Source organism: Physeter macrocephalus, chromosome 18, assembly GCF_002837175.3.
Source record: "Physeter macrocephalus isolate SW-GA chromosome 18, ASM283717v5, whole genome shotgun sequence".
NCBI lineage: Eukaryota > Metazoa > Chordata > Mammalia > Artiodactyla > Physeteridae > Physeter > Physeter macrocephalus.
The window spans coordinates 79,499,403-79,520,258 of NC_041231.1; the positions used below are offsets into that span (position 1 = coordinate 79,499,403).

Sequence of the window (20,856 nt, forward strand, 5' to 3'; positions counted from 1 at the left end):
GTGTCTGTGGCCTTATTATGATTTTAGGCAGCCTCTGTGCTAATGGGTGGGGCTGTGTTCCTGTCTTGCTAGTTGTTTGGCATAGGGTGTCCAGCACTGGAGCTTGCTGGTCATTGAGTGGAGCTGGGTCTTGGTGTTGAGATTTAGATCTCTGGGAGATTTTCACTGTTTGATATTACGTGGAACTGGCAGGTCTCTGGGGGACCAATGTCCTGCACTTGGCTCTCCCACCTCAGAGGCACAGCCCTGACACCTTGCTGGAGCACCAAGAGCCTGTCATCCACACGGCTCAGAATAAAAGGGAGAAAAAAAAAGAAAGACGAAGATAAAATAAAGTTATGAAAATAAAAAATAGTTATTAAAAGTTTTTTAAGTAATTAAAAAAAAAAGAAAGAAAGAAGAGAGCAACCAAACTAAAAAACTAATCCACCAATGATAACAAGCGCTAAAAATTATACTAAAGAAAAAAAAAAAGGACAGAACCCTAGGACAAATGGTAAAAGCAAACTATACTGACAAAACCACACACAGAAGCATACACATACACACTCACAAAAAAAGAAAAAGGGAAAAAAATATATATATCATTGCTCCCAAAGTCCACCTCCTCAATTTGGGATGATTCGTTGTCTATTCAGGTTTTCCACCGACGCAGGGTACATCAAGTTGATTGTGGAGATTTAATCCGCTGCTCCTGAGGCTGCTGGGAGAGATTTTCCTTTCTCTTCTTTGTTCACACAGCTCCTGGGGTTCAGCTTTGGACTTGGCCCTGCCTCTGCGCGTAGGTCGCCAGAGGGCGTCTGCTCTTCGCTCAGATAGGACGGGGTTAAAGGAGCGGGTGATTAGGGGGCTCTGGCTCACTCAGGCCGGGGGGAGGGAGGGGTACGGATGCGGGGTGAGCCTGCGGCGGCAGAGGCCAGCGTGACACTGCACCAGCCTGAGGTGCACTGTGCGTTCTCCCGGGGAAGTTGTCCCTGGATCCCGGGACCCTGGCAGTGGCGGGCTGCACAGGCTCCCGGGAGGGGAGGTGTGGAGGGTGATCTGTCCTCGCACACAGGCTTCTTGGTGGCAGCAGCAGCGGCCTTAGCGTCTCATGCCCGTCCCTGCTCTCCACGGTGATAGCCGCGGCTCGCGTCCATCTCTGGAACTCGTTTAGGTGGCGCTCTGCATCCCCTCTCCTCGCATATCCCGCAACAATGGTCTCTTGCCTCTTCGGCAGCTCCAGACTTTTTCCCGGACTCCCTCCCGGCTAGCTGTGGCACACTAACCCCTTCAGGCTGTGTTCACACCCAGTGGCTAAGGCTGGTTCCGTGGGTTGTGTAGGCTTCCTGGTGGAGGGGACTAGTGCCTGTTTTCTGGTGGATGAGGATGGATCTTGTCTTTCTGGTGGGCAGGTCCATGTCTGGTGGTGTGTTTTGGGGTGTCTGTGGCCTTATTATGATTTTAGGCAGCCTCTGTGCTAATGGGTGGGGCTGTGTTCCTGTCTTGCTAGTTGTTTGGCATAGGGTGTCCAGCACTGGAGCTTGCTGGTCATTGAGTGGAGCTGGGTCTTGGTGTTGAGATTTAGATCTCTGGGAGATTTTCACTGTTTGATATTACGTGGAACTGGCAGGTCTCTGGGGGACCAATGTCCTGCACTTGGCTCTCCCACCTCAGAGGCACAGCCCTGACACCTTGCTGGAGCACCAAGAGCCTGTCATCCACACGGCTCAGAATAAAAGGGAGAAAAAAAAAGAAAGACGAAGATAAAATAAAGTTATGAAAATAAAAAATAGTTATTAAAAGTTTTTTAAGTAATTAAAAAAAAAAGAAAGAAAGAAGAGAGCAACCAAACTAAAAAACTAATCCACCAATGATAACAAGCGCTAAAAATTATACTAAAGAAAAAAAAAAAGGACAGAACCCTAGGACAAATGGTAAAAGCAAACTATACTGACAAAACCACACACAGAAGCATACACATACACACTCACAAAAAAAGAAAAAGGGAAAAAAATATATATATCATTGCTCCCAAAGTCCACCTCCTCAATTTGGGATGATTCGTTGTCTATTCAGGTTTTCCACCGACGCAGGGTACATCAAGTTGATTGTGGAGATTTAATCCGCTGCTCCTGAGGCTGCTGGGAGAGATTTTCCTTTCTCTTCTTTGTTCACACAGCTCCTGGGGTTCAGCTTTGGACTTGGCCCTGCCTCTGCGCGTAGGTCGCCAGAGGGCGTCTGCTCTTCGCTCAGATAGGACGGGGTTAAAGGAGCGGGTGATTAGGGGGCTCTGGCTCACTCAGGCCGGGGGGAGGGAGGGGTACGGATGCGGGGTGAGCCTGCGGCGGCAGAGGCCAGCGTGACACTGCACCAGCCTGAGGTGCACTGTGCGTTCTCCCGGGGAAGTTGTCCCTGGATCCCGGGACCCTGGCAGTGGCGGGCTGCACAGGCTCCCGGGAGGGGAGGTGTGGAGGGTGATCTGTCCTCGCACACAGGCTTCTTGGTGGCAGCAGCAGCGGCCTTAGCGTCTCATGCCCGTCCCTGCTCTCCACGGTGATAGCCGCGGCTCGCGTCCATCTCTGGAACTCGTTTAGGTGGCGCTCTGCATCCCCTCTCCTCGCATATCCCGCAACAATGGTCTCTTGCCTCTTCGGCAGCTCCAGACTTTTTCCCGGACTCCCTCCCGGCTAGCTGTGGCACACTAACCCCTTCAGGCTGTGTTCACACCGCCAACCCCAGTCCTCTCCCTGGGATCCGACCTCCGAAGCCCGAGCCTCAGCTCCCAGCCACCGCCCACCCCGGTGGGTGAGCAGACGAGCCTCTCGGGCTGGTGAGTGCCGATCCTCTGCGGGAATCTCTCCGCTTTGCCCTCCGCGGCCTGTGGCTGCGCTCTCCTCTGTGGCTCCGAAGCCTCCCCACTCCACCACCCACAGTCTCCGCCCGCGAAGGGGCTTCCTAGCGTGTGGAAACCTTTCCTCCTTCATAGCTCCCTCCCACTGGTGCAGGTCGCGGGCCTCTCACTGTTGTGGCCTCTCCCGTCGCGGAGCACAGGCTGCACCACCAGGGAAGCCCCCTATTCTTTTGTCTTTGTTTTTTCTTTTGCCCTACCCAGCTACGTGGGGAGTTTCTTGCCTTTTGGGAGGTCTGAGGTCTTCTGCCAGTGTTCAGTAGGTGTTCTGTAGGAGTTGCTCCACATGGAGATGTATTTCTGATGTATCTGTGGGGAGGAAGGTGATCTCCGCGTCTTACTCCTCTGCCATCTTGAAGCTCCTCCCCAGAACGGCCATTTTTTAGCGCACATTTTCTACTACCTCTGGGACATGTGACACTTGATTTTCTTGCATTTTTTTTCCTCTTTTTTCCCTTGACATCGCATCTTCCCTCCTTGCCCGAACTACTCTGTTCTTCACTGGCTCTTCCCCTAAATCCTCAAGATTCTATTAGACCAATTCTTTTCTCACTTTGTGGTCTCATCTCCTCCATAGATTTCATTAATAATATACAAATTCTATACTTTTCTAATTTGTGGCCAGACATCTTTACCCAAGGCTAAAACACACCTTTCCAGTCCCACCCAATGCCATTTTTCCTCTTCACTTTGCTGCTTATAAGCAAACCACCATTCTTTTAGGTATCTCCACGCAAAACCGAGGCCCAGACTCTGCTCACTCTTCCCCACATCCCAATCCAAACTTGAGAGTCAAAAGTATAAAGAAGGTAAATAGAGGCAGGGTCACGGCAGAGCTGAGAGCAGAACCCCGGATGCCACCAACAGTGGAGAGATGGCCTGAGAGGAGGAGAGGGTGGGGGAGAAAGGGAGGAATCCATCTACAGGATGTGAGAAGCAGGAGAGAGTGGGGTTAGTGTACCCAATGGAGGAGAAATGGGGGTAGTCAACAGTTGGGGGGGGGGATGCAGAGAGAGAGGCTGAGGCTGCCAATAGGCGACTGAAACTCCTGTGTCCTCAGTGGGGCCATTTTCAGCTCACTGGTGGCGGTTCAGGAAGACAGACTGCAGAAGTCAGAGTAAATGGATGTAAGGACAGGGAATATTAAGTACAAGCTCTTCTTTCTAGCAGAGAAGGGAAAAAACAGAGAGTGATAGCCAATAAGGAAGGTAGGGTGTTCTGTAATATTTCTGCTTTAGCATTAAATAGACTTCCACATACCGATAAGCTAAGTTGACATCCTTACCTTAAATATCTAGATCCTTCCTCACCATCTATCTAAAGTTTCTTGAGAGACTTCCCTGGTGGCACAGTGGATGAGAATCCGCCTGCCAACACAGGGGACATGGGTTCAATCCCTGGTCCAGGAAGATCCCACATGCCGTGGAGCAACTAAGCCCGTGCACCACAACTACTGAGCCCGCGCGCCTAGAGCCCATGCTCCACAACAAGAGAAGCCACCACAATGAGAAGCCCGTGCACGCACCGCAACGAAGAGTAGCCCCTGCTAACCGCGACTAGAGAAAGCCCACGCGCAGCAACAAAGACCCAACACAACCAAAAAAAATAAAATTAAATCTTTAAAAAAAATAATAATAATGTCTCTTGATCCTTCAAGACCCAATTCTACCCCCATTTCTTCTAAGCAGCCTTTTCTGACCACCTTAATTGGAAAAGAGTACTCCATTCTCTGTCCTGGGAGTGTTTACTGCCTTTACTGTGTGTGTTTCCTTCTTGCCACCTCTTCTGTGCCCTTCTAAGTAAATCAGGTTTCAGATAGAAGAGGAAGGAGCTCAGTCTTTGCTTTGTAACATCTCATTGTGAGTTCAAAACGCTATTGGGAGTTCTTTTTCATATCCACGATATAAGCATGTTGCTGACCCTTGAAGGGACTCTATTATAGCTTTTGAGAATTTATAAATTCATCTACTTACCAAACAGATAAACACACTGCAGTTCTCAACAGATGATCTTACTTTTTTTCTAAAGAGTTCTTAGCCTAGCTTACTGATGGAATACTTCCCCCTATCCCAGCCCTAAAAATGTATAGGCTTGCTCTTATATTTAGATAAAAGTAGCATGTATCCTGATGCAAACTTTAAGTATCAGCACGTGCTGTATTGCATATTAACATAGTTAATAGTATATTAACACTACTCAAAAATTTGCATTTTAAAAAGAGTAAGTCTCAATGCACTTGGAAACTGAGATTATCTAATATTCTCCCTTATTCCAAGTCTAAACAACAAATTGAATAATTCTAGAGTAGCAACCAAATGATATCTGTTACTTGTTTATCCAAGTTTCGAGTTTCTGTTTCAGATGATGTAATACGTCACTTACTGATACTTACCTGATTGTAATCATTTTTCTTTCTCTATCAGGTAAGTAGCATTTTTTCATTTTTATAATATTAGAAGGATATTGGAATCGTTCTGAGTTGATAAAAAAGAGGGGCTGAGGAATTCTGGAATATACTTCATCACCCACTGGAAACATCCATGCATCCAGGGCGATACCGCACCTGATCAAAGAAGTCTGGTTACACACTGGCCCAGATACAGGAATTTCTAATAATGCAAGGATTCAGAGACACACAACGCACCAGATCATTATGGGTTATCTCACTGAGCTGAAGAGGTATTATACTTCACTGTGGGAAAGGGATATGATTAGCTTTATAAGGTAGCAAACTTGTAATTATACAATCATTTTCTTTAGGAGGCATTTAAGAACTGCAACCTTTAGAAAGACATAATATTTTAAAAAAATTATTCATTTTTTGTTATCTTTCAAGATAAATTTTAAAATATTATAAGTACTGTAATTCTTCAAATTTGGGGGGTATCTGAAAAAATACAGTACATGCACTATTGCCCCTGTGTTTCTAGTCCTTCTGGACACTGTCGTGTACTCATTATACCTCTTTCAGAGTAGCAGTTAGACCCGTTCCTTTATATTTAGAGATGCTTCACCTGGAAGAGTGTCTGAGTGTTGAAGAAAAGCCTATGGAGTATATCATTTGAAAATGAATTGTAATTAATTTTCTTTTTCAAAGTAAGTTATCCTATGTTTCTTAGCCTTTTGGACACTCTCTTTTATGTGCTAAATGGAGGAAAGAAGAGAATCCCCTTATGTTGAAACAGATTGTAAGAAATGTGAGATGAAGTTTCACAAATGATCCTACCCTCTTTCTACATGGTTGTTTCTACATGATCTCATCCATCTGGGATAAAATGGTTCAAGAAAGAAAATATTTCTTCAAGTTAGAAGACTGGGGGCCTGACTTCCACCCACATAACTACGTAATTTTAGCCCACACTTCATCTTAAAGATGAAAAAAATTAATTAAAAAATGCCCTACCTATTGGGGAAGTCTAGAAAATAGTATAAGATGACAATATTATTATTACAATCATTACGTCACAGATAATACGTATATATAAAGCTAAACTTCCAAATGAAAATAATAAGCCCTTGAGCAGATAAATAATAATGAGGAAAAATATTGAGAGATGGGAAGAGTTTTCAATAGCAAGAGAAGTAGATGGTTTCTGTTTAGGAAAATTCATATGGAGGACTTTATGGAGGCAAAAGAACAAACCTGTGAATTCCAAAGGATCTCTTCCTCACTAAGAATTTGATCAATTCTATCTCACATGTGTTATCACTCCCCCCGCTTCCAAAAACTGAGACTCATTCTCTTACCTGAATCTCTGGTCTTCACTAAGACTCTGAATAACTGTGGCTCCACCAAAAGAATGTCCAATAACTGCTATTTTATCCCTATCGATAGAGTCCTATGTGAAAAAGCATGATACAAATTCATCTGTATCTTGCAGGTTGTTTGGAGGCTAGGCAGTGATTTTGTGAACTATAAATTTATTTTTTCACAGGCATGGTTAAGTACCTTGGTTTCTTAGAAAAGAACTGTATATACACATACCTACGTTCACGTGCACCCACACACCCACACACCCACATACACATATTTAAACATATACACATATATGTACATATACATACATGCTTACCTATATATACACAAAGACACACACATAGTTGTTGAACATTTCTAAGAGTTCAGAGGTAAACTTCATGGCCTTCCTCTTCACCCACACTTAAACGTCAACATCGTTGCTGATTTCTCCCCCTTCCCCCTCCATCCTTATTAGTTTGTTCATTCCCTGAGTATTGATTGAGCACCTGCTCTGTGCCAGGCATTATAGTTCATTTTCCATGAGCTCCCAGTCTATTAGCGAAGGAGCTACAGATACATGATGCAGATGCAGTAGGGTCGTACCATGGAGCACATATGGTAGACAGCTAGCCCGGTCCAGGGTGGGCAGTGAGGCCCAAGAAAGCTTCATGGCCGAGGTCATACCCGACTTGAGTTGACGATTAAGCAGGACTGAGTCAGGAAGACGGGGTGTCAGACCAAGGGGACAACACGTCCAAAGGTATGGAGACAGGAGAGTGGCTAGCCGAGGGACACAAACGCTTCACTGTGTCTGGAGGACATACCATCATCTTAGTGCCCTCTCCTTCCCTGCACTCCACCCCCGTACACACACGTTTGAGTCTTCATTCACGCGGTCCACTCTGATATCCTTCCACCCCACCCCAATATTTTGTCTAAAACTTTTCACCAGCGTTTCAAGATCAAGCTCAAAAACATGCAGGAACTGCCCAAGAAATTACAATACTTCCACTGTATTGTATTAAGTTGAAACATATGAAATTGCCATTTTTGTAGATCAAAGCTGGCTGGTGGCAATTTCATATGTAGTTCAACCTAATGTGTTCCTCACTGTTGGAATATTTTGCAGGTACTTTTTTTTTTTTTTTGCAGCCCTTTATCATATTGTATCTTGTATTACAGCAGTAAAGCAGACAAAAATGAGAGCAATAAAGAAGTCTAGGCCAGGGGAAAATGGCTTTTTTTTTAGCTCACCTTCATCTGTTCCACATCAAATTCTAAATCTAATAGATTCTTCTCTGGTCTCCCGCGATCAATGTCCAGAATCAAACTGAGAGCTTGAGAACACTCCTTTGCTCGTTGCAGTACCTAATATGATGATTAGAAGAAGGAAATGGCAAAGTAAAAAGTTGTAACACTTAAAGCTTGTGTAGAGGGGGCAGGTGGAAAAAATACGTGGTTGCTTATAAACCGGAAATGACTTTGAGATTAGTGCTTAGAACACAACCTAGCATGATGACCCAGGCACCAGCTTTACAGGTAGTTATTGCTTGGTCCAAATCCTGACTCTGTTGCTTACCCACTGTGTGACCTCAGATGATTTACTTAACCTCTCTGAACTTCCATTTATTGTATAATAATGCCTCAGTGAAATGTGGGTGGGATTAAATGCAATAACATATATAAAAAGCACCCACTATAAAACCTGGCACAGAGGTGGAAAGCAATGTGCTTTATTTCACTTGATCTTCCTCAAAGCCCCATGTGAAAGATACTGTTAATATTCATTATTTCGTAACAGGTAAAACATGGAAGCAAAACAAAAAGAATAAGTAACTTGTCCAAGATCACTCCACTGCAAAGTGACGGTGCCAGGATTCAAACATAGAAAGTTGCATTCTAAGGCCTGGACTCTTAATGCTGTTCTATACCACCTCTGTGAAAAGTAGTCTTTAGTTCTAATACAAAAGGATTCTGAATATTCACTGTCATCTCCTAGGATTTTTATGTTGGTCTTTTTTTTACTATGATCCAGATATTTCATTAAGGGAATCTGATTACTCAGAGAATCCTCTGACAGATCTTTTGGGGATGGGAAGTAAGGAGATCTAGGAGCACGGTCTGCCATATGTAAAATTAAACGAACAAATGTCTCATCATTTTGCCTATGCTTTTTGGTCGCCATGCCACCTCTCTTCTTCTTGCAACATACCTGCTCATTTCGTAGAGGAAACTCCTCCTCCCCTCGTTTTAGGGTTCTAAGATAAAGCCAAGTCTTGTTTCCTATTTCTGCAGCAGACTGGTCCTTGAAATAGTAAGTCGCAGATGCAGAGCCATCTCTGTAATACAAACAGAATCAATTACTTACGGTTGCTCTTTCTCTCCTTCATCTCACCTGTGTTCCTCATCCCCATCCTTGACTCTTTCTGACTCCCTTTCTTGCACTCTACATTTTTTTAAATCAAAGAAGCCCCCAAGGGAGTTCTAAGAAAAAGACATGGTTGCCTGTAAACAACCCATTCCATCTTCACAATTCTGGGAGGCTGCGGTGTTGAAAACTCTCTCCTGGAATTAAATCCCAGTGCTGTCACTTGCTAGCTGTGTGGTTTGGGGCAAATTACTTACCCTTCCTCAGCTTCATTCTCTGCCTCCTTGAAACAGTGGTAATGATAACCATCTTAAAGGATTGTTATGAAGATTAAATGAGATGGTCTGTGAACACGGTACTCAATAAATATTCTAGAAGTGTTAGCTATTTTTTTATATACTTGACAATCTAACTCAGTCTCCTTTCTTGCTCATCATGTAACCATAGTTGACAATTCTATCAGCACTTTTCATAAACCTTTATGAAAGGTAGAGCTCAGCCACATACCAGATGACGTACCTGTGTTCTATGGCAGCAACTATAAACCCGTGAGATGCCAGGTCATTACCAACAGCAGAATAAATTGTCCTTCAAAACAAAAAGAGGGAAGCATTCAACTACCAGTCATGATTACAAGGGGTCCACAAATAAACCTAGGAATATGGAGGTAATTATACCCCTGCAGTAGTGCCCTGGGGTAAAGCAGAGAGCTGTGGTTCTCAAAGGAGGCTGATTTTACCCCTCAGGGGATATTTGACAACGTCTGGAGGGGTTTTCATTATCATGAGTAGGGGGAGGGTGTTACTGGCATCTAGTGAATAGAGGGATGCTGCTAAAACCATCCTATGATGCACAGGACTACATTCCACAAGAACTTATCCAGTCCAAAGCATCAGTGGTACCAAGGTTGAGAAACACTGGTGCAGTGATTATAAATATTGCCTTTGAGAATTCTGGTGTTTCTTTTGTTTTTTGTTTTTTTGCGGTACGCGGGCCTCTCACTGTTGTGGCCTCTCCACGAACCCGTGTCCCTTGCATCGGCAGGCGGACTCTCAACCACTGCGCCACCAGGGAAGCCCTGGGTTTTTTTTTTTTTTTAACTTTTTATTTTATATTGGAGTATAGTTGATTAACAATGTTGTGAGAGTTTCAGGTGTACAGCAAGGTGGTTCAGTTATACATATTCATGTATCTATTCTTTTTCAAATACTTTTCCTATTTAGCCTGTTTCATAATATTGAGCAGAGTTCCCTGTGCTATACAGTAGGTATTTGTTGGTTACCCATTTTAAATAGAGCAGTGTGTACATGTCAATCCCAAACTGAGAGTTCTGGGTTTTAATCTTGGGTCTGCCACTTACCAGCTATATGACTTTAGGTAATTAGATTACTGCATTTCTGTCCTCATCTGTAAAATGGGGATAGATAATAAAGCCTTTGCTTTAGAATAGTGATAAGGTTTTGATAAGATAATACATAGTGCAGGAAGGCAGTACAATGTGCTGCTTAAGAGAACAGGACCTACACTCTGACCACTGCAGGTGATTGTATCCTGGTTCCCTCACTTATTAGCTCTCTACCTTGGAGAAGTCACTTATCTTTTCTCTGCCTTAGTGCTTTATCTGTAGAAGGGTGATGTTATAAGGTTATGGTACCTGGTCGGGTTACCGTAAGGAGTAAGTAAGTTACACAGTTTCAGTGCTTGTAACCGTGTCTGCAACAGGGGAAATACCGAACACACGTTAGCTGTTATGTAAATGACTGGACAGGGTGAGATGCTTAAAGAATCATATGCTAATTAGCAGCTACATTCAGAATCCCTTCCACATCTTTGCTCTGCGCAATCTTTTCTCCTATCATGTAGTCAATAGGAAATGGCCATAAGTAACAAAAGGGAGGTAGGCACCATGTCTTCTACTCCTGACAATGCAGGACCAACTCAGGAAGGGAAGATCATCTAGTACAGGGATCAGCAAAACCTATTCTATAAAAAGCCAGAGAGTAATTGCTTCCAGCTCTGTGGGCCCTACACTATTTGTCACAACTACTCAGCTCTGCTGTTGTAGCACAAACGTGGCAGAGACAATGGGGAAAATGAATGAGTGTGACTGAGATGCAATAAAACCTCATATACAGAAGCGGGCAGCAGGCTGGAGCTGGCCCTCAGATTCTGAGATGCCAGCCACTGGTCCAGAAGGAATCAAGTAACTAGCTGGACTACGATGATTTCTTCTTGCAGATGCTACACAACTTCTTACCAGCTAAGAGCCACTCTTCTCAACGTCTTCCAATCCCCTGAGGTGGAAGACGGGGAGGCAGTTGAGAAGATGTAGGAAGAAAGTGGAGGGCGTGTGGTGGCCATGAAAATGTTCCACGCGTCATGGCACAGAGATCACAGTCGACTAAAGACCCCTCCCAGCTCCTGCCCCTGTGGATCCGAGTGAAAGCTAGGCTTCCTGTGGGTTGGTCCCAGTGACTGGACACGGTGTGGGTTTAACGCGGGTCCTTTCCTCTGAGCAGCGGTTCTTGGTCAAGCACGCCCTCCATCGGCCTGGCCCAATCTTTCTTAGAATAGTGCCACAGTCTCGAGATGCTCCATATCCAGTCCTTCCGTCTCCCGTCTCCTTCCCAGGTGTCCAGCCTGCATCATGATCTGAAAGCTCTCCCCATCTTTTCTGCTTCTGCCCCTTCCCTTCTATCCTTCATGGGCATTTTGTAAATGCATGTCTTTCACCGCGAATCTAATCGTGGCGGCCGTTTCTCGGAGGACCTGAACTAATACAATGAATGATTTTGAGAGTGTGTAAATACTATAATATAGAAGGACAACGACCCCAAATGCGACAGCCTGTCTCCTCTGTTGTGAAGCTGGTCTCCGTGGGCTGGAGGCAGGAAAAAACAGGGCTATAGGACCGATCAACAGATCCCTGAGGAACGCCAAGTCCTCCAGGACAGGGGACAGCCTGACACTCCAAAATCTGCCTGTCCTTCTTCTGGGGGAAAACTGCATTCAGTCATTTGTCCCTAGAGGCTAAAGTCGTTCAACCTCTGAAACTTTACCTGAATGCTCCAAGACCATGAGAAAAAATAATGAGTGGATATTTTTCCCCAGTCCTCAGAGGGGAATTCCAGGCTGCCGGAGTTGTCATTGAACCTAGACAGCAGTGGGAGAGTGTAATTAGTGTTTTCTCTACTTGAGTGTTGCTAGTTAATTTAACATATCTCCTTAGTATGAAATTCTGACCATGGAATTTATGTTTTTATGCATTAATAGTAAATTCATTAAAAAAGTCTCCTACTAGATACCACCAACCAAGGGCCTGAACTGTGTGTTTTTCCTAGGACCATAGGATCATTAACTATCAGTTCTCACTGCCAGCTCTGAACTTGAGGTGAGACATTTTCCTACTTAGAGGTGTATTCGGGAAGGCTGTTCCTTATGATTAATCCCAGGTTTGGGCAAAACTTCAGAGGGAATGTTCTGAAACTAAACTACCAGTAAACCTCAGGAATATTACACTGAGATCCAGAATCTTCAGATCGGAGACTCATCTCATTCTAACTTGATCAAAATCAAGAGAAAGGTGGAGAGACCTTTGACTGCACGCTTAGATGTGGCTTTGGATGAAGCTCTGCCACTTACTAGCTACTGACCTTGGGCAAGTCAAGAGAACTCTCTGAGCCTCAGACTCCTCTTCTATAAAATGAGGGAAATGATATCTATCTCATGGGGGTTTTGTCAGAGTCATATTTAAGTAGGAAAATGTAAAGCACACCTATCCAGTCACATAGTAAAGGGCTCAAAAAAATGGAAGGTGTTGTCTCTTCTTCCTTCATTTCTCACTTGTTATTGTCATCATTATCATCAACTATTTGTGTTTCACTTTCTCATCAATACGATGGAGATGTGGTCATGAAGACTGAATGTGATGATTGCTATGGAAGTGACTTATAAGTTATTCAGCACCATAAAGATGCACAGTGATAATATTTTCATCATTTCTCTTATAAATTGATTCTTAGGAAAACTCCAATGAGATGTTTAAAATGAATGCCAAAAGTTGTAGGTAGTTTTGAGGGGGAAATTTGAAGACATGGTTAACATCAGCCCAACAGTAGTGTCTGGTCAAACAGATAAGGAAGGACAACTCAATGTTAGTGAAATATAGACACATTAAGTGATGAATGCACATCGGATTGTCTTAGTGAGAGAGGCTGGCCGCCTGGGGGTTGGTGATGGGAATGAGAGTAGTTTCCTCATTTATGACATGTAAGAAATTAGCTTTCACTCCTTTGTTTAGGATCTGGAGAGTTATGGAGGCTTCCATTTTCTTTCTCTCTTTGCCCAACTGTAGAAAGCACTTTAGCGCAGAGCATAGAAGGTAGTGGTCACATCAGCCCCGCTGCTGTGACCACATGATTGCCTCCAAGAATATGTAAGAAGCAAAAATCAGGCCAGCCATAGAGAGATGTTAGAGCCAGTCTGAAAGTCTGATACCTTCACTCCCTCCACGCACCCCATCATATTAAGAATAGACAAAATGAGAACCCTTGATTCTCTGATAGTTACCTAGCCTTTTAAGAAATACTTTGTCATCTTAGGAGATGTCTGGACTGGAGACAATCTACTTTGGTCTTTAACTGCCTGAAACTCCTGCTATTTTCAAGCTTTTCTTATATTCTAGAGCCTAAAAGCAGAATCAACACAAATCTTACCAAAGAATAAGCTCAAAATTTTGCCCATAAGCCAGTGTGTTCCAAGAAATTTACTAAGACCAAAAAAATATTCTTTGTTTGGGATCCAAATGGTGTCAGAGTGATCGTCATCTTGGGATGGATAATACAAACGCAAGAAGGTGCCCTGTAGAGGAAAGAAGTTAATGGACTTTTAGTCAAGTTGCTTCTTAAACATGTTCTAACAGCTATTTTGCATATTTAATTAGTGGGGACCCAAATACTTCTAGTGTGCACAAGAGGTCCAGAGAGCTTTTTAAGTTGCCGTGGTGAATGAATGCAGTCAAAAGGAAGAGAAATAGAACAACAGTATGCTTTTTGGGTGAAAAGAAAGTATGAGCAGCCCGGTTTCAGCCATCAAAGAAGGGGAAAAAAAGAGTTTATAGTTAATCCGATGAGAGCAACGAATTGGGGAATGAATTAAACAGCCAAAGGCTTCCCAGGAAACCATACAAATGGCAAAATGAGTCTTTCTCAGGGAGGGCAAGGTCAGGTTTCAAAACCTTCTCATGGGCCATAGCCACAGTCAATATTAGAATATAAGGATAAGTGGTGTTAATCAAATCATTACCTTATTCGTGTAATCAAACATCAAGTCTGTACAACCGACGGAATAAGATCCATTTCCTTTGGGGATTTTAGTTTGGCCAAACCTTGCAGCAGCCATCAGAGCCTGTAGTTTATTGACCCACGCTGGAAAACAGGTCAATATTGTTTCACTTGTCAGCCATTACACCCCAGACTTTATCACACAAAGAAAGTCCAAGGGAATCAAGTGACTACACAATCAAGTGACTACTGCCTCCATTTCTTTACTAATTAGTAAAATACACAAATAATTATTGAGGGCCTGCTGTAGGCGAAGTACTGTGTGGGCAAAAAGATGGCGGTCAACATAGCCCTTTCCCTAAGATGCTGAGGTCAGCACCTCCTAATCCTTCCAGCCTTGCCCTTACCTTCGACTCCTATCCAGAGCATATTAGAGACCACTTCCCAAATCTGCTTTTCCTAAACATGAACTTTATCGACCTTTTAGATTTGGGCTCACGACTTCCCACTGGAAGCCCTCCTATTGGAACAGCAAAGCCTATGGTCCAGAATGAAACTAAAAATGACCATCTCCCAACTCCCCCTCTTCATCTTCCAACCACACAGCATGCAACTCCAGAATTCCCTAGCTTGGGGATCCCAAGCCAGAAACCTGGGAATCATGCTACTCTCCTAACTCTTTCTCCTCTATCCCCTACATCCAACCAAGTTCCAATCTCTAACATTTGTTTTTAGCTTAGGATTCTCTCTCCAATGTATCCTTACCCCACTAGCTCAACTGTCTCAGTTACACCTTAACTGCTCTTGACTGGACAGTGGCCAACTCTCCCAAGTGTACTGTTCACCTTGGATCCTGACTCCTTCAACTGCATCTTTCACATAACTCCTGGAGTGATTTAAAGCATGAATCTCACCAGGCAATTCTTCAAATCCTTCAATGCTTTCCTATCATCACCAGGTATTTTTTCTTGAAGGGGGAATGTACTGGAATCTTTCTGGAAGGCAATTTGTAGGTTATATTTAAATCTACACATGGCTTCCAGTGTGGGGTGGCTTATCTTTCCAGTGTTTGGGGGTTGAAACTCGTAGAGGTTCACAGGTGCACAAGTTAAATCCCAAGTTCCCAGGCACTGTAAGAAAGACCCTCCATGATGTGGAGGTCCACTGGCTCCTCCTCTTCTTCTGCTTTTTCCCTTGTTATTTCCCTCCCTGTGCTCCAGCACTGCTGAGTGACACACTGGGCTGTTCCATGCATCTACTCCTTAGTAAATGCTGTTCCCTGAGCTTGAAATCCCCATGGCAAACTCCTATTCAACCTTTAACATCTTGATCAGATGTCAGGTCTTCTCTGAAGCCTTCCCTGACCACCACCCCAGACTTAATCGTTTCATCCTCAGTATCAAATCAATTCCCTGTATATATTTTAATCTTTCTTCCTATCATATTAAATTAAAATTATGTGTCTGCACACTCTGTCTCCTAAGGCTATTTTGTAAGAGCTGCATCCATATCTTTGTATCCTCACATCTTTAACACTATGTCTAGCACATAAGCGGTGCTCAAAAAATATCTGTGAAAATGAGCTAAACTAAGCTTTTCACTGTCACTGGGTCTCTTTTGTTTCTGCTAAATGCTTTATGGCACATATATATATATATATATATATTTTTTTAAATTAATTAATTAATTAATTTTTTGGCTGCATTGGGTCTTCGTTGCTGCGCGCGGGCTCTCTCTAGTTGCGGCGAACGGGGGCTACTCTTTGTTGTGGTGCGCGGGCTTCTCATGGCAGTGGCTTCTCTTGTTGCGGAACACGGGCTTTAGGTGCACAGGCTTCAGCGGTTGTGGCACGCGGGCTCAGTAGTTGTGGTGCACAGGCTTAGTTGCTCCGCGGCATGTGGGATCTTCCCGGACCAGGGCTCGAACCCGTGTCCCCTGCATTGGCAAGCGGACTCTTAACCACTGCACCACCAGGGAAGGCCCATGGCCTCTATTCTTTGACCCACCCACTCTTGAAACATTTTCTCTCTCTGGTGCCAAAACCCTTTAACACACCTGCAGTTTCACCTGTTCCCCTTTCTAACCCCCAATCAAGCCCACATGTAATTTCAGGATGGTGAGTCCATATATCAGTGTATCTAGATTCAGTTTTCTAGATTCAGCTTGCCTGCTCATTTCCTTCTGTTGGACTGTGAGAGGTGATTGCTTTGCTGGACAGATTCCTTTGTGCTTCCTTTCACAGTCTGCCTCTGCCACGTAGACACTTGGAACTATGTTAGGTATGGTGCCTGATATCATAGGGTATCTCTCAGAAAGGTATGGGGTCATGAGAAGAAGCCCATTGACATTCTCCATGTTAGTGTGTGAAGCACCTGCCAGCGATGAGCCTTTCAACGCATGAGGCCTTGCTACTCAAAGTTGGTCCATGGACCAGCATCTTTAGCATCATGTGGAAGCTTGGAGATAAGCCTCTTAGGCCTCACCCCAGTTCTACTGAATCTGAAAAGATGTGCCTATTAAAGTGTAAGGAAGCACTAGGCTAAGATACCAGACTACCTGGCCTGACACATGGTCAGCAATTCATGGTCAAATGGCAGGAGGTAGTTCCGAGGAAGGCAGTGGTCGAGATGAACGGACACCTGTGTTGGAGCCAGGTGATCCTATTTTGGATTCCAGCTGTATATCTTACAAGCTATGATGCTCTGCCCTAGGCAATTTATTCCTCTCTCTGATCCTCATTTCTAAAGTAGAGATAAAATCACTTGGCCAACTCTCAGGACAGCTGTAAGGATAAAGTGATCATCTACGTCAAGTAGCTTGCCCAGATCGCAGCCCAGAAGAGGCAGACAACTGATGTTATTTGCCACTTCCCCTAGAGTTAGCTAACTCTGGTTACCCAAATTCAAACCTGAGGAGGAGTTTTAGCAGATCTACACTAGATCATACCACTTTTCTCTGGGTAGCTTCGAAATCCAAGGTGTTTCCTCAGAAACATTTCTTTAAAAAGCTTTGCCTGTAAGGCTAACATTTTAGGGTCTATTTAGAATTACAAAAGGCTTTATCTCTCCTATTTAAGACTGTCTGCTGAGCGGTCCTTCATGATGTAACAGGGAGACGTCAAGTCCAGAGGACAGTAGGGTAGGCCTTCTGTGACGAGCAGCCTGGGTTCTGCTGTGCCGCCACCCACAGGCAACCATGGTGTGGCCCTAGGGACTCTGGCTCACACAGTTTGGTGAGGAGCCCCAGAGAACCCACAGCTGCCTTGGAGGCACTACCTCTGGAATTGGGAGTTCAGTTCTAGAGCCATGGGAATGTTCCAAGTTGCACAAGTTTCCTCTTGTGATATGTCAATTCTACCAAGGCTCTGGAAACTTTTTCCACTAACCTCGGAGTGCCTGGTCCTCTAAAACCTGCTCCACCAAAAAGCCTCACCCAGCGTTCAGGAGCCCAGGTCCAGGTGAGGCTACAGGGCTGCTTATTCCAGGACAACTGACCCCTGAAAAGGTCTCAGGAAACTTCGAGCTGACCCAGGTTTGAGTGTAGGCCTCCAGGGCCCTGTGGCTGGTGAGTGCCAGGGCGGCTGCAGAAAAGGTTCACTAAACAACAAGGTCCTCCCTGTACAGCACAGGGAACTGTATTCAATATCCTGCGATAAACCATAATGGAAAAGAATATGAAAAAATATATATATGTATAACTGAGTCACTTTGCTGTACAGCAGAAATTAAACACAACATTGTAAATCAACTATACGTCAATAAAATAGGAAAGAAAGAAAGAAAGAGAAAGAAAGAAAAGAAAGAAAAGAAAGAAAGAAAAAGAAAGAAAAGGTTCACCAGCCCGCAGCTAATCTGGTTATGGTCCTAGATTTCCCATTCTCTAACCAACTATCAGCACTCATCACAAAGGAAGAGGCAGGGAAGAGACCTGCCAGGTTGAATGGCCACTCTGTAGATGATATAGTTTTGTGGTTCAGAACTTAGAAATGTCACTTCCTATTTTTCTGCAACTCTATTTTAATAGGAGCATTAGAACCTACGGTATGCTGTTAATCTTATTATACATTTTTGGTGATGTTCATTTATCAAATAGTCCTGATGTTCATTCCTGGGGTTGGAGATGGAATGTACACGTGCTAGGAAAATTACATTCTCTTATATGGCTTTATGTCCTCCATTAGCAAATGGGATATCTCTAGCCATGTTTACAAATTTTTGGCTGCATGATCATATTTTCTATGTATTCGTTTATTAAGAATGATACAACTAATCATCTATTATTTTCATCTTTTATTGACTAAACTATTTCTAATAATTTAAAAAAATATTTACGCATTCATTTTTGAGTATTTCGAATGGATGGGGCATTGGGCTCCAGGCTGGGTTGACAAAGATGAATCAAGCAGTGTCCTCAAGTTTCTGACTGTCCAGTAACAGCTTTCCAGTGATTTTCAGACATGAGGGAATAGAGAACATGTTTTAAAATTCCCACTCTGTACCAATAAAAAGCCCAGGATGTAAATGTCTCCTAGGTAAGAATTTGCTCGTCATGTAAGATGTTACCTGTTTTCAATGTACAGATAAAGTAATGGGAGAATTAATTTAACCTTGAGAATTAATTTAACCTCCTTGAGCTTGAGCACAAACCCTCTGTCTTAGTCACCAGTGTGTGGCGCACACCTCAGTTCTCTGATAAGTATTGTTGCATGAATGGCCCTGTGAGATATGATGCCATTTCCTATGCAAACATAGATAGAAGATCTAGCCCCTTTTCTGCCGTTGCAATCATTTCCCCAACTCTGAAGCAGGGCCAGATTTGTAAGGCACTGGTTATGAAAGATCTTTGGTAAATGTCCCAGTAAGGAGTCACCCATCAAGACTGCACAGCTAGATCCAGGGCTACCATATCTCCCCAGGTGCATGGGTCTGTGGGTACAGACAATATGGCACCTTGCAGAGGCCACTGACGCTGCTGACCTGAGGAGACTAGATAGAGAAGTTCATGCCTCCCAGCCCTCTGGGATTAGCAGGAATTCACAAAGCTCCAGAAGGAATCGCTTTTCAATCAAGGTTATTCTAGGTGACAGTAGATGTCCCTGTCTAGAGATGGATGTCCCATTCTGGCCGCCACTCCTGGGCTTGACTAAGCCTCCCCCTCTTCTCCTTCCCTCCACCCTGCAAAGTAAGAAAAGAGCAAGGGATGCACATCCATTCTCATCTGGAGCTCCGAGTGCCTACTGGTCCCTGCTTCTGCCTGTCATTAGATAGAAAAGACTGTCCCCCTCTGGATCCCAAACTCGAAATTGCCATCTTCTCACACGCTCCACCATCAACCAGGACTACACCTGTTGATCAAGACACCTGCCTTTTCTTCACCTTCATGGGGGCAGGTTTGGGGTTGCCTCTGAAAGCACTGTAGGGGACGTGTGTTACTGCACCGAGAGGGCATGGGTCAGGGCAATGAGGTATAGAAGGGGCGGCGCGGACCTTCCCTACGGTGACTGCAAGCTGAGTTTCCAGCTTGTCTGAAAAGGCCTCATCCTAGGCTGTCCTGCAGTCCTGATGCTGAAGAAGAAGGCACTTCTCTAGTTTCATTAAGAAGAGGAAAGAGTGAGGCCCTCCCCCCTCCCCCGGGAGAACTGAGGATCTCATCTTCATCAGAATCTTCTTAGAAGTCCACACGTGCAACTTCCCTGGGACCACTTCGAGTCTGGCATCAGGTCAGTAGCTCAAGCCCTTGAACAAATATACCTCTTACCTGATGATTCAACATGGACAACAGGATTTAGGTCTTGCCAGTAAAAAGGATGAACCAGTGTGAGGCAGGTGCAGAGGCAGAAAAGCGCGCGCAGTTTGGGTGGCAACATCTTGGAAGCTGAGCAGCCGTTTCAGCTTAACCTTCTTCAAGGCAGATGATTAAAAGGGAAAAAAAGACATGCAATAAAGAGGACTTAAATAGGCTAACCTATCAGTGAGATTAAGGGACTAGTAACGTTATTCCGTGTGTTATAAAGGGAGAAGACATTTGGGAAAAAAACAGCACATGCATTTTCTAGAATGGGTTTTTGGTAGGCACTAGGCTGTCAGAGTTCTTGGTCATGCTGAATTGCAGAGCCCAGAAATAACACTTTTAGGTTATAATATTAGGTTTTCGGCCACTAGTTCCCTAACTTTGTAGCAGTCTAGTTTGGTTAGAAAGAAGAGCATCAAACTATAATAATTTTATCACATATCATAATCATAATCATATCCAAGGGCATGTCTAGCACATAGTAAACGCTCAATATGTTTTGGCTAATGTTTCCATCAGATTTGCACAATAATCATGTTGCAGCAGCTGGGTTTGTTTTTGGTGCTGATGATGTTATATTTTGGGGGATCTCTATAACCCTGCTACAACCGAGAGCCTCCCAAAGGCAGGGGGCAGATCTTACTTGCTGTCCCAAGTGCCTAACAGGGGTCCTGGCATGCAGCTTGTGTGGGATAAATGTCCGTAGAACTGATGAATAAAACCGGACTTGTGATAATAATAATTTACATTACAGGGAGGCCCTTTGCTAACATCTTGTCAGCAAAAA

General features: G+C 44.1%; 1 protein-coding gene across 4 annotated transcripts in view; it reads right to left on the minus strand.

Moving 5' to 3' along the window:
* The window catches only part of PLA2G7 (phospholipase A2 group VII), a 49,006-nt gene that overhangs the window by 7,104 nt on the left and 21,046 nt on the right, over positions 1-20,856 (minus strand). The window contains exons 2-12 of one of the 4 annotated variants that reach the window (XM_055079514.1): positions 20,037-20,179; positions 14,302-14,423; positions 13,713-13,857; positions 12,057-12,150; positions 9,517-9,585; positions 8,842-8,968; positions 7,884-7,997; positions 6,638-6,729; positions 5,283-5,453; positions 4,176-4,257; positions 3,055-3,199 (exon numbers count right to left, since the gene is read on the minus strand). In XM_055079514.1, the coding sequence (XP_054935489.1) occupies positions 4,197-4,257; positions 5,283-5,453; positions 6,638-6,729; positions 7,884-7,997; positions 8,842-8,968; positions 9,517-9,585; positions 12,057-12,150; positions 13,713-13,857; positions 14,302-14,423; positions 20,037-20,145 (1,104 nt within the window). In that variant the 5' untranslated portion in view covers positions 20,146-20,179 and the 3' untranslated portion in view covers positions 3,055-3,199; positions 4,176-4,196. Of the gene's footprint in view, positions 1-3,054; positions 3,200-4,064; positions 4,258-5,282; positions 5,454-6,637; positions 6,730-7,883; positions 7,998-8,841; positions 8,969-9,516; positions 9,586-12,056; positions 12,151-13,712; positions 13,858-14,301; positions 14,424-20,036; positions 20,180-20,856 lie in introns of those variants that run through there. The other 3 variants (XM_055079513.1, XM_024122008.3, XM_024122010.3) reach the window with 3 other exon arrangements.